The 11,777-nt window shown below is 45.5% G+C and overlaps 1 protein-coding gene across 1 annotated transcript in view; it reads left to right on the forward strand.

Moving 5' to 3' along the window:
- Positions 1-9,652, forward strand: part of IFNAR1 (interferon (alpha, beta and omega) receptor 1) — a gene marked incomplete at its 5' end in the record, with an annotated part of 11,159 nt that extends 1,507 nt beyond the window's left edge. Inside the window, 8 exons of the mRNA XM_009083049.1 lie at positions 669-826; positions 1,681-1,825; positions 2,801-2,915; positions 3,602-3,801; positions 5,090-5,244; positions 6,351-6,504; positions 8,519-8,673; positions 9,428-9,652. Of these exons, the coding sequence (XP_009081297.1) occupies positions 669-826; positions 1,681-1,825; positions 2,801-2,915; positions 3,602-3,801; positions 5,090-5,244; positions 6,351-6,504; positions 8,519-8,673; positions 9,428-9,652 (1,307 nt within the window). The remainder of the gene's footprint in view (positions 1-668; positions 827-1,680; positions 1,826-2,800; positions 2,916-3,601; positions 3,802-5,089; positions 5,245-6,350; positions 6,505-8,518; positions 8,674-9,427) is intronic.
- Between the last annotated feature and the right edge of the window lie 2,125 nt (positions 9,653-11,777).

Raw genomic sequence — 11,777 nt, forward strand, 5'->3', positions numbered from 1 at the left:
GGCCTGGGCTGGTGGGAGGTGTCCTTGCCCAGGGCAGGGGTGGGATGGGATGAGCTTTAAGGTCTCTTCCAACCCAAACCTTTCTGTTAAAAACACGTGTGGTTCCCATTGCTTATGGAAAGGGAAAATATTCTAAGTGATGCTGATTTCACAGAGTCACAGAAGGTTTGGGTTGGAGAGACCTCAAAGCCCATTTAGTGCCATGGGCAGGGACACCTTCCACTAGCCCAGGTTGCTTCAAGCCCTTTTTTTCCTGGAAGTTTTCATCTGTCTTGGTGACCTTCCAGTTGTTATCGTATGGGACTGAAGCCTCTCTTTAAGGCTGGATTTATTACTCTGAGCTAGGCCTCTTGCCTTATGTGTTTTAGAATAACTTAGACTTATTTTTCCTGCAGATTCTAGAAAACATTTGCTGGTTTTATTGCATTTTAGCTGCTGTTAGTTCCAGGTAATGATGGTTGGTTGTTAACTTAGACTTCTGTTAGATTTCTGAGAGTCATGAAAACAAAGCTCCTTTAGGTGACCATTATGATCTCATTAACGCCTCAAAAGAATGAGAAATCAGATATTTTAGGCAGGTTCTGTAGGTTTATTAATGTAAACTGCTTTTGGGGCAGTTTTTCTCTAAGTAGTCATGTTTAACTTTTGTCTCCTTTCACTGTTTGCAGCTCACATTGGTCCTCCAGGGATAGAGTTGAAGTCCACAAATGGAGTCATAAAGATTAAGGTTTATCCTCCAGAAGCAAATCAAGGCCACAAAATGTGGATAGATGATCTGAGTTTTAGATATAACCTAGTTTTCTGGGTCAATTCATCAACTGTTCAGGTATGATCACTTTTGTGTGTGTTTACGCTTAACAGAAGTGTCAGAGATGAATTTTAGTACATGCTTGAAAATGGAGTTGTTTGATTCCCTAATTGTCTGACTGTTCCTATCTGTTTCAAAGTTAGGGGATGTGTTTTCCTGGGTTGGTTTGTTTCTCTGTTGTTGTGTTTTCTTGGGCGGGGGGGGTTGGTTTTGGTTTTACTCTAGGATTGTTTTAGGCACCTTGTGCCAAGAGTTTCTGTTAAATGCTGGAGCCACTTCCCAGTAGGAAGAAGGTGAAACCAACTCAGGTGTGTTTGGCACAGAGGTCACTCTCAGCCAGCAGGAGAAGGAAGTAGATGGAATTCAAAGGCAGTGGGAAGAAGCATTTACAGCGAGGGAGACATATGAGGGAGGGGAGAGAGAAGAGTCTGACTTGGTTTTGCTGAGACTGTGTGACCTCATTGCAGCTGTCAGTGCCCTGCCCTGGGTCAGGGACTGGAGAGCACAGAATCCTGGACTGGTTTGAGTTGAAAGGACCTTAAAGCTCATCCAGTTCCAACCAGAGACACCTCCCACCAGCCCAGGCTGCTCCAAAGGGAAGTCTAGGTTAGATGTGAAGAAAACGTTTTTACATGTGCGGGTGGTGAGACACTGGTCCAGGTTGCCACATGTGCAGGTGGTGAGACACTGGTCCAGGTTGCCCAGGGAGGCTGTGGCTGCCCCAAACCTGTCAGTGTTCACAGCCAGATTGGCTGAAGCCTTGAGCAACCTGCTCTGGTGGAAGGTGTCCCTGCCCAGGGCAGGGGTTGGGGCTGGGTGATCTCTAAGCTCCATTCCAACCCTTAAATTCTATGATTCTGTGATTCTTCCAGCTGAGGAGAAGTATTTTCCCCATCGACACCATCGATGGCCTTGCACCAGACACGACTTACTGCTTGAAGGTGCAAGCAAACCTTCCTTTGGAGTCCAAAGAAGGTCTGTTCAGTCCCATTCGCTGCGTGAAAACCACCCACAAAGGTACACAGCAAAATCCATTGGGCTGCAGGTGGTGACAGCTCAAACTGGGAATCAGTCCCTGGGGAGGGAATTGTTGGGAGGCAACAGAAATCAAGTGCCAAGTTCCTTCTCATTCTGCTGTGGCAGTACACATGTAAAACATGTCAGTGATATCCATTTACTTGGCTCAATCAGCGCCAAACTCGTCAATATTAGAGTTTTGACTGTACAAAAAGGTTGTTGCCATGAGAGAAATTTCAATCTAGAATGCAAAACCCACTTGGTTTTGGCAAACTCTCTGTTTTTTCGTGACTGGCTGTGAGTCAGGAGGAGTAAAATGTGAAATACCACATGTGGGTTCTGCTAAAACATCAAATGAGATGTATATTTTGAGAGAACATTAAAACAACACACCTTGGTTTGGATGAGATGGTACAGTGGTTAATGCATGTGGTTTTAGATAAAATGTGTGTGTTTTGCTACAACATTAACACATTTTAGTGAACTACTGAATAATACATGTATGTCTTAGCAAAATGTTAAAGTAACACAGGTTTTAATACCTGTGTTTTAGTGAAATATGAACACAATCCACATGTCTCTGGATAAAATAGTACAATAATCCACATTTATAACAGGTAGGAAAATTCATATTTGAATAAAATATTCAAATGGTTAAAATATGAGAGTGTGTACTAAATACACACATGTATTTGCATGTTTTTCTCCTGGAGTCATTATCTAATCGATTTATTTCCACTCATCTCAGTGTTCCTGTGCTTGAGTTTTTGACAATCCTCCTCATTAATAGGGAATATTTATATCATTAACAGAGAATATTTATATAGCATATATAAATTTTTATATGTTTCAATAAATATATTTATATCTATCTTTGTAGGTCTCTGCCATGAGAAATTGTCACTCAGTGAGAAATCTCTGTCCATAGTATCCTGGTTTTTTGCTAACTGTGTGTTTTCTCTTTGCCTTGAGCAGTGAATGACCTTCTCTGTCCCACAAACCTCAGTGTTGTCGCTGTGAACATGAACTTCCACCTGCAGTGGAGTAACCAGTACAAACAACACGTCAGCTACGACGTCCAGTACCTCATGTGAGTCCAACCATTTCCACCTCTCTGGTCAAAAAGTCACCTTCCATGCCATTTTTTGTCTTTTCCCAACTATTCCCTAGAAGGTGAAGTGAAATAATTAGTGGTTTAGTGTGTTAATTGGAACATCGGGTGTGAAATTTCGGATTCCATAGAACATCACGTCCTGGAATTTGAGGGGACTGAGCTGATTTTAGGACTGTTAAATACCGGATGGAAGTGACTCCTAAATCACAGTATCATGGAATCAATCAGGTTGGAAAAGACCTCCAAGATCATCAAGTCCAACCCTATGTGGTTACTGGACCATGGCACTAAATGCCACATTCAGTCTCAGCTTGAAAACCTCCAGGGATGGTGAATCCACCACTTCCCTGGGCAGCATATTCCAATGCCTGATCACTCTCTCCATAAAAAATCCCTTGCTAATATCCAACCTAAACCATGTCTGCTGGAAATTGAATACAGCAAAGGCTGTCTAAGAGGTTCCTCGAGTGCATGGAGGATAATTTCCTACCTCAGCTGGGAGATGAGCCTACCAGGGCTGGGGCCCTGCTAGAGCTGCTGCTCTCAGACAGAGAGGGGCTGGGGGGAGATGTGGTGGTTGGAGATCATTTGGGACACAGTGTTTGCTTCTTTCTCAGACCTCAAGAATCTCACAGTAAACCCTACTGTAATCTCTCTTTCAGGGGGTATCGAAAGCAATTTTATGATGACTCTTCAAGGAAGTGGTCCAGTGTCCCCGGGTGTGAGAACATCACCCACACACGATGCAGTATCTCCTCTGTCATCACTAACTCTGGATTTTATTACCTCCGTGTGGAGGCCAAGGGTGACCACAACAAATCCTGTCTGTCCTCTGAAGTCAAAGTAGATCCTCTGAAAACAAGTAAGGAAATGTGTGTTCTTGCTTTGTCATTTCTCAGCAAACTTGGACCTGATGCCATTATTAGCTGCAGAGGGACTTGGGACAAGGGCTGGAGGGACAGGACACAGGGAGTGGCTTCCCACTGCCAGAGGGCAGGGACAGGTGGAGATTGGGCAGGAATTGCTCCCTGTGAGGTGCTGAGGCACTGGCACAGGTTGCCCAGAGCAGCTGTGGCTGCTCCATCCCTGGGAGTGTTCCAGGCCAGGCTGGATGGGGCTTGGAGCAGCCTGGGCTGGTGGGAGGTGTCCCTGCCCAGGGCAGGGTGGGATGGGATGAGCTTTAACATCATTCAGACCCAAACAGAATCATAGAATGAATGATGTTGGAAAAGGCCTCCAAGCCTACCAAGTCCAACCTGGGACCCATCACACCTTGTCAGCTAGCCCAGAGCTCTGAGGGCCATGTCCTGAAGCTCCTTGAACATCTCCAGGGATGGTGACTCCATCACCTCCCTGGGCAATGGGGAAATTCCTCCTGATGGCCAACCTGACCCTCCCCTGGCACAGCCAAAGGTGTTTCCTCTTGTCCTGTTCCTGTTCCCTGGGAGCAGAGCCTGAGCCCACCTGGCTGCACCTCCTGGCAGGAGCTGCAGAGAGCAATGAGTTTCCCCTGAGTCACATCAACACACAACCCTGAAGAGCTTCATTAAAAACCAAATTAACTGATAGTGACATCAAGGTGAAAAATCTCTCTCAAAAAACTCTCCCCAGAGGGAAATTGTAGTGGATTTTATCTTTGTGGCACTTTTTTTTTTTTTTTTGGTGGGAATTGTGACCTTACTAAAATGTTTGACTTCAAAACAGGAATGAAAAATGTCAAGAAATGTTTCTATAATATATAGGGAATATATAGGGAATATTCCATTGCCTGAGGATGGAACCAATCGTTATTCTATACATCAGCTTTCTCTTGGCCAAGCTCTTGGCAAGTAATGATAATGATCGTGGTAATAATGATCATAATAAATTATATTAAATCAAATTTTATAATGTATAATAAATTAAAATAAAAATATGTAATGAAACAATCATCAATAGAAGTAATTATTTCATAAGATAACAGTGAAAACATCAAAAATATGAATGCAAATTGCTGGATTTGAGTTTGACTAAAGCTTTAAAGTTAGAATTGTAAGCAAATGTTTCTTGAAAAAGTGATGGATTTACATGACATTATGTTATGCAATATTTGGTTTTGGATTTTTTCTGTCACACTTTTAACTTTGTACTCTTTGTTTTTCTGTCTGCAGATGAAATTGGCCCTCCTGGTGTAAAGCTGGACATCAGTGAGGTTTTGCTCCACATCCAGATTTCTCCTCCAGGAGGTCCTGAGCGTAAAGATATGAGGGACCAATATGACTTGTCTTACAGGATCTTCTACTGGAAGAATTCATCCAGTGATGAGGTGAGAACTAGTTTAAATACTTCAGACAGCACATAAAATCTGTTCTGACCTAAGTCCTGAGTGTGAGTTCACCTCAAGAAGCTGCTTCTCCAGAGAGGCACAGATTTGGTGGAACAACCATGCAGGAAATTCCTTGTTTTGGTCTGGTCAAGGCGGTTCTACCAGACAGTGATTGAGATTTGAGTCTGTTGTAGGATAACAGACGGTTTGGGTTGAGAGAGACCTCAAAGCTCATCCCATCCCACCCCTGCCCTGGGCAGGGACACCTCCCACCAGCCCAGGCTGCTCCAAGCCCCATCCAGCCTGGCCTGGAACACTCCCAGGGATGGAGCAGCCACAGCTGCTCTGGGCAACCTGTGCCAGTGCCTCAGCACCTCACAGGGAGCAATTCCTGCCCAATATCCTAATTTTATAGCATATGTATCCCAAAACAATGAGTCCTACATGCTTTTACCTCACATTTGGTTGGATCTTTCTATATTTTTTAGTTACTTCTAATAGTGAAATATTTTACAGCCATTGGTTAATGGGCAGGAGAAGGAAACAAACAGCAACAGGAGGAAATTTCATGTTCCACACCCCTTGAAACTGTGAAATGGTGCAAACTGTGAATGGTGAAAGCAGTTGGATCTTGCCAACAAGTGTCTCCTGAATTTTGCTTAGGGGATAATTTGGTTTCTTTCATTTTATTTAATCCAAGTCCTCAGGGAGGTTGTGAAATCACTATCTCTGGGAGTGTCCCAGAGGCATCTGGATGTGGCCCTTGGGGACATGGTTTAGGGGTGAGGATAGTGGTGGTGGTGGGACTGGATGAGCTTGAAGGACTCTTCCAGGCTTGGTGATTCTGCGTTCTTGTATTGCATGAATATTTTATGCCTTTTTGAAGTAAGAGCATCCGAGATCCTGGAACAGCATCACCTTTGATGACCACCATGGCAGGACATAGCCATGAGCTGGAAGGTCTCTTCCAGCCCTGATAATTCTGGGATTGCAGTTGTCTAACACTTGACAGAATTACCTCTTCAGCAGAGGCCAAAATCTCACCTGCCTGAGTGATTCTTGTGCTGTTCATGTGCATCTTATCCTTCCATTTGTTTCTTTTCCAGGAGGAAGTGAAGATGAAGGAGATCAAACAGACCATAGGGACAGTCTCTGACCTGTCACCTGCCACCTTGTACTGTGTCAAAGTCCAGGCCTTCTCAGAGGCTTACAACAAGAGCAGTCAGTACAGCCAAGAGCAATGCATCCAGACTCCTGGAGGTAGGAAGAACCTGGGAATTGCTACACCTCTGGAAGGAGAATTGCTCACCCTTCATAGGCCTTTGCATGTGTCACCAGTTAAAAGCTATGGGCAGGGAACACCACGTTGAGCAGAAAGTTTTAACGTCCACTGCATCTAAGATACTTCTAGGAGGGTGGAAGGAGTCAGTAAATTCATGTTTTCAGGGATGTTTTAGTCTTGGAATTGTCTTAGTTCTTCTGTGAGGAAACTAAGCTTTAAAGAATGCAGTGCTGAAGTGTGAGGAGACAAATCATCAGCTCCTTAGAGCTGGAAGCTCACCCTGGTGCAAAAGAAGAGTGGATGGATTACACTCAGAACAGAGGAGCAAGTTTTCTGCTGAAGCTAATTGGCCAAATTAAGTTTTATTAATAATCCAGCAGTGAGGAGCAAGACTTGGGAGTGACAGGGTATGAGAAGCTCACCATGAGCTGCAGTGTGAGCTCAGCCTATAAACCAATGGAATCCTGGGCTGCATCCACAGGAGTGTGGGCAGCAGGTCAAGGGAGGTGATTCTCCCCCTCTGCTCTGCTGAGACCCACCTGGAATACTGCACACAGTTCTGGTGCCCTCAGCATAAGAAGGACATGGAACTGTTGGAGCAAGTCCAGAGGAGGCCATGAAATTGCTAAGAGGACTGGAGCATCTCCCCTATGAGGATAGGCTGAGGGAGTTGGGGCTGTTCAGCCTGGAGAAGAGAAGGTTGTGTGGAGACCTCAGAGCAACTTTTTAATCTCTGAAGGGGCTGCAGGGAGCTGGAGAGGGACTCTGTGTTGGGAACTGCAGGGACAGGACAAGGGGTAATGGGTTCAAACTGAAGGAGGGGAAGTTTAGGTTAGACCTTAGGCAGACGTTTTCTGAGACACTGTCCCAGGTTGCCCAGGGAGGCTGTGGCTGCCCCAACCCTGGCACTGTTCACAGCCAGGTTGGCTGAAACCTTGAGCAACCTGCTCTGGTGGGAGGTGTCCCTGCCCAGGGCAGGGGTTGGGGCTGGATGGTCTGTAAGGTCCATTCCAACCCTTAAATTCTATAATTCTATGATTTAACGCTAGAAAAATTGCTAAGCAGCCAAACTGCCTCTGAGCTCAGAAAGTGGAGTAAGAGCAACACAACTTCCTCACACCTTGAGCTTTCAGGGGCCATTTATATTGTGCTCCTCACTGCTTTATCAAGGCTGAAAGGAAACAAATGGCACTTTTTACCTTCATAAAACTTACTATTTTACTAGCTATTAGTCTTCCCCATATCCTATTGTAATGAGTCAACTTCGGCCCCAGCAGGACACTGAGGACAGATTATGCTTTGACCTTTCCACATGTTCTTACATCCCAGTGTGGAAGTCTTTCCTGCTTTGATCACAAAGTAAAGGGACCTGGTTGTCTCATTTTGATAATTTGTAAAGTTTCTCCTGGTATCTATGAATTTTAGCCTGTTTAAACTCCCTTCAGTTTGGCTGTTAGAGACAATCATAGAAGGTTTGGATTGGAAGGACCTCCTCCAGGGCCCTCAGGATAGTGTCCCTTGCCTCAAGCTGATCAACTGCAGCACTCAACTTGGCATCACCAAGATTAGATAGTCAGGATAGACAGTAGATAATTTGTTTTCCCTGCCAGAGTGTTCAGGCCTTGGGATGAGCTGCCCAGGGAGGTGGTGGAGTCACTGTCTCTGGGAGTGTCCCAGAGGTATCTGGATGTGGCCCTTGGGGACATGGTTTGGGGATGATTCTGGTGGTGCTGGTAGGACTGGATGAGCTTGAAGGTCTTTTCCAGCCTTGGTGATTCTATGATCTTGTATTGACTAAGTATTTTGTGCCTTTTTGAAGTAAATTCATCCAAGATCCTGGAACAGCACCGGGTTTAATGGTGACCATGGGTGGGGGTGGCACTGTGAACACGCAGACCCACTGTGATGGATTCTGTGGCAGACCTGGAGCTAAGCTCTTCTTTAATCTCTGTTGGGTGTCACCACCTGGACTGAATCTTCTCTGTTCTCCAGACAAAACTTTACCTCTGGTCATTCTAGCAACATTCGTGACTGCCCTCGTTGCTGTTCTCCTGGTGGCTCTGCCATTTGTCTTTATCCTCTATCAAGCCTACAGCAAGATCAAGTACATCTTCTTCCCTTCATGCCAACCTCCTCTGAACATTGAGGTAAGCTGACTCTGATTCCTCACTCATGAAACAGCTTGTTTTTAGGGAAATGAACTGGAAATGCTCTGAAAACATGTTTCTCTCTTACCCTGTCTCATGGGTACCTTGTAACCTTGTAGAGGTTTAACAATGGTCTCCAGAAAGGCACATCCTGTCCAATTTCTGGTGTGGTTGGCACAGGAGGTACTAAGAATGGATCCTGTTCTGGAATGAACCTGGCAACACCTAAGTGTGTCTTGAAATGTCTAGATTAGGATTTTCCTCCAGGTCTTGTGTGATCTCCTGAGGTTCTAATCCATGGAATATTGCAATTCCAGAGGTGATGGACAACTATGAGCAGAGCAGAGGGTTAAGAACAATCCTAGACTCATTCTTTAGTGTTTGATGATATGACTCTGACTAGCAGGTGAGGGTTGGGCTGTACTCCCAGGGAACAAGGGGCAGGACAAGGGAAACACCTCAAGCTGTGCCAGAGGAGGTTCAGGTTGGCCATCAGGAGGAATTTCCCCATGGAAAGGGCTGTCAAGCACTGGGATGTGCTGCCCAGGGAGGTGGTGGAGTCATCATCCCTGGAGGTGTCCAAGGTGCTCAGGACCTGACACTCAGAGCTCTGGGCTAGCTGAGAAGTGCTGATGGATCACAGGTTAGACTTGGTGGGCTTGGAGGCCTTTTCCAACCTCATTCTGTGAACTTCATCCTAATTTTGAGTTGCTGAACTCACTTCATCTCTTCCTTCTCTGTTCCTTTTCCACAGAGGTTTGAAGAACAACCCTTCAGCCATCCTTACCTGACAGTTGCAGAGGAACAAGTAGAGAACTGTTCTGTAATTGAGACCGTGATCACAGAAGGAACTCAGATTGACTTCAGAGACTACAAACATTCCAAACAGAGCAGTCGAGACTCAGGCAATTACTCCAATGATGACAACACCTCAGGAAGCAAAGGGTCAGGAGAAATCCTAGGAAAGGGAATAGTATAACTTCTAGGAGAATAAAAGTCATCTGTTACTCTGCCAGTGTGAGAAACATGCCAGACTTCTGTTTTATGGAGGTCACAGCCTGAGGAGGACACTGTGACTTGTGACTTTGCTTCTTGGAAGTCACATCCCGACTGCAGTTGGAACCCAGTCAACTCATCCTGCCTTAGGCTGCTTTGACTGATGTGTCATCACGTGGTTTCAAGTTTACCTTCTGCATCAAGAGGAGCAGATTTGGACACTTGCTATACTTGAAGCTGATGACCTCAGCAGAGCCTGCCCTGGTGCACCAGAAGAGTTTCTCTCTCCGAGTTTGATGTTGAGCACCAACACATGCTATGCCAGACATCAGTCCTGGCTTGGACCCTCAGTGTTTACACAGGAGAAGGAAATCCATGCTGGATACAATTTTAAGGACTTGTTGGACATTCTCTTCCAGCCCCTCAGGGGCACTGCCTATTGATTCAGCAGGTCCAGAGCAAAAGGTGCCAAAGGCCAACAGTAGTGCCAGTGAAGTGGTTCCTGTGGAATTCCTCATGGCTGTGGGATGCTCCCAGTGCCCACCTGTTGTTCCTGACCCATCCCTGGGAGTGTTCTAGGCCAGGCTGGATGGGGTTTGGAGCAGCCTGGGCTGGTGGCAGGTGTCCCTGCCCAGGGCAGGGAGCGAGGTGAAATGGTTTCAAGGTCCTTCCAACCCAAATCACTCTGAGTCCACAATTCTATCCCTGCCCATGCATCAGGGCATGCTTCTCCCACAGCACAGTCATCCAGGCATGGATAGGAATGGGAAGAGGCAGAAAGGGGCTTCACTGGGATCTAAAGGGAAAATTCCATAGTGGAATGACTCTCTATGTGTGTAGAAATTGGGTCAAATTGGTTTGCACTGCATTGAGGATGAAAGAAACCTCAAACATCTAAGTCTGATGTGCACTGGAGGAAAGCACAAACTCTGTTCCTGCAGAGCAAAGGGCAGGAGAGGACAAGGCAGGAGAGCACAAGGCACCAACCAGGGACAGTCTGGAAGAGTTTTTTCCCTGTTGCGACATAACCAGAAGTCCAAAATAGTTACTCCTCATTGAATTGGACTTAGAAACACTAATCTCCTCAAAAGGCTAAAACTGCTGTCTGTATTGAGAAGGACTCAAGGTGAGCTTTGGTCTCTCCTGCTATGGCTGCAGGGAGAGGACTAGAGGGAATGACCTTGAGCTGAGCCAGGGCAGAGTCAGATTGGATATGAGGAGAAATGTTTTCCCTGTGAGAGTGTTCAGCACTAGGATATTGCCCAGGGAGGTGGTGAAGTCACCAACCCTGGAGGTGTTTCAGGGGTGTCTGGATGTGACACAGGAGGATATGGTTTAGGGTTTAGGGATTCCAGCAGTGACAGGTTAATGGTTGGACTGGATGATCTTAAGAGTTCTCCTCCAACCCTGATGGTTCTGTGATTCTGTGAGTTTAGGAAATGCCTTTTAAGGGGAATGAGTTTGTACTCAGAGCTTTTCCAGCTCACTCTCCTTTTGCCAGGAGCCCTTGGACAGGCCATGAGGACATGCTGCAGTAGAGTTTCAGCCCCAAATTAGTACCTTGGAGACATTTTTGAAGTACCTTATCTTTTGATGAAGAAATTGCCTTAGGTCAAACTGAGTTTGAGCTTCCCGTGGGTCACTGGTTGTCCCAACAAGGTGTTTCTACTTCCTTTTGTTTCATTTTGAAGCCTTTTCTAATTTTATAATTTTATGTTCATTGGAGGGCAGAATAAATTTAGCACTTTTACTTCTTTAACCCTCTCTTGGTTCTGTGGATTTTTTGTTGCAGTTACATGGCAGATGCTCTGTGGATACTTGGGGAGATCCCATGAGACCTCAGCTGTCCTTCCTGAAGGATCTCAGGTATGATCAACTCTACACTGAATTAAGGCTCATGTTGGGAGTGTGGAATGACTCCCAACATGAATTTCTCTGAAATTCCATTTCCTCTGAAGGTTTCCCAGAGAAATTCCATTTCCTCTGAAGGTTTCCCTGGCAGATGTGAAGGCCAAGCAGAGCTTAGTGGGTGGTTCCCACATTTTTCTTGGGACTCTAGAAAGGAATCCAAAATCTGGGAATGATTTTCATAGAATCATAGAATTTAG

The sequence above is a fragment of the Acanthisitta chloris genome, unplaced genomic scaffold (genome assembly GCF_000695815.1).
Source record: "Acanthisitta chloris isolate BGI_N310 unplaced genomic scaffold, ASM69581v1 scaffold19869, whole genome shotgun sequence".
NCBI lineage: Eukaryota > Metazoa > Chordata > Aves > Passeriformes > Acanthisittidae > Acanthisitta > Acanthisitta chloris.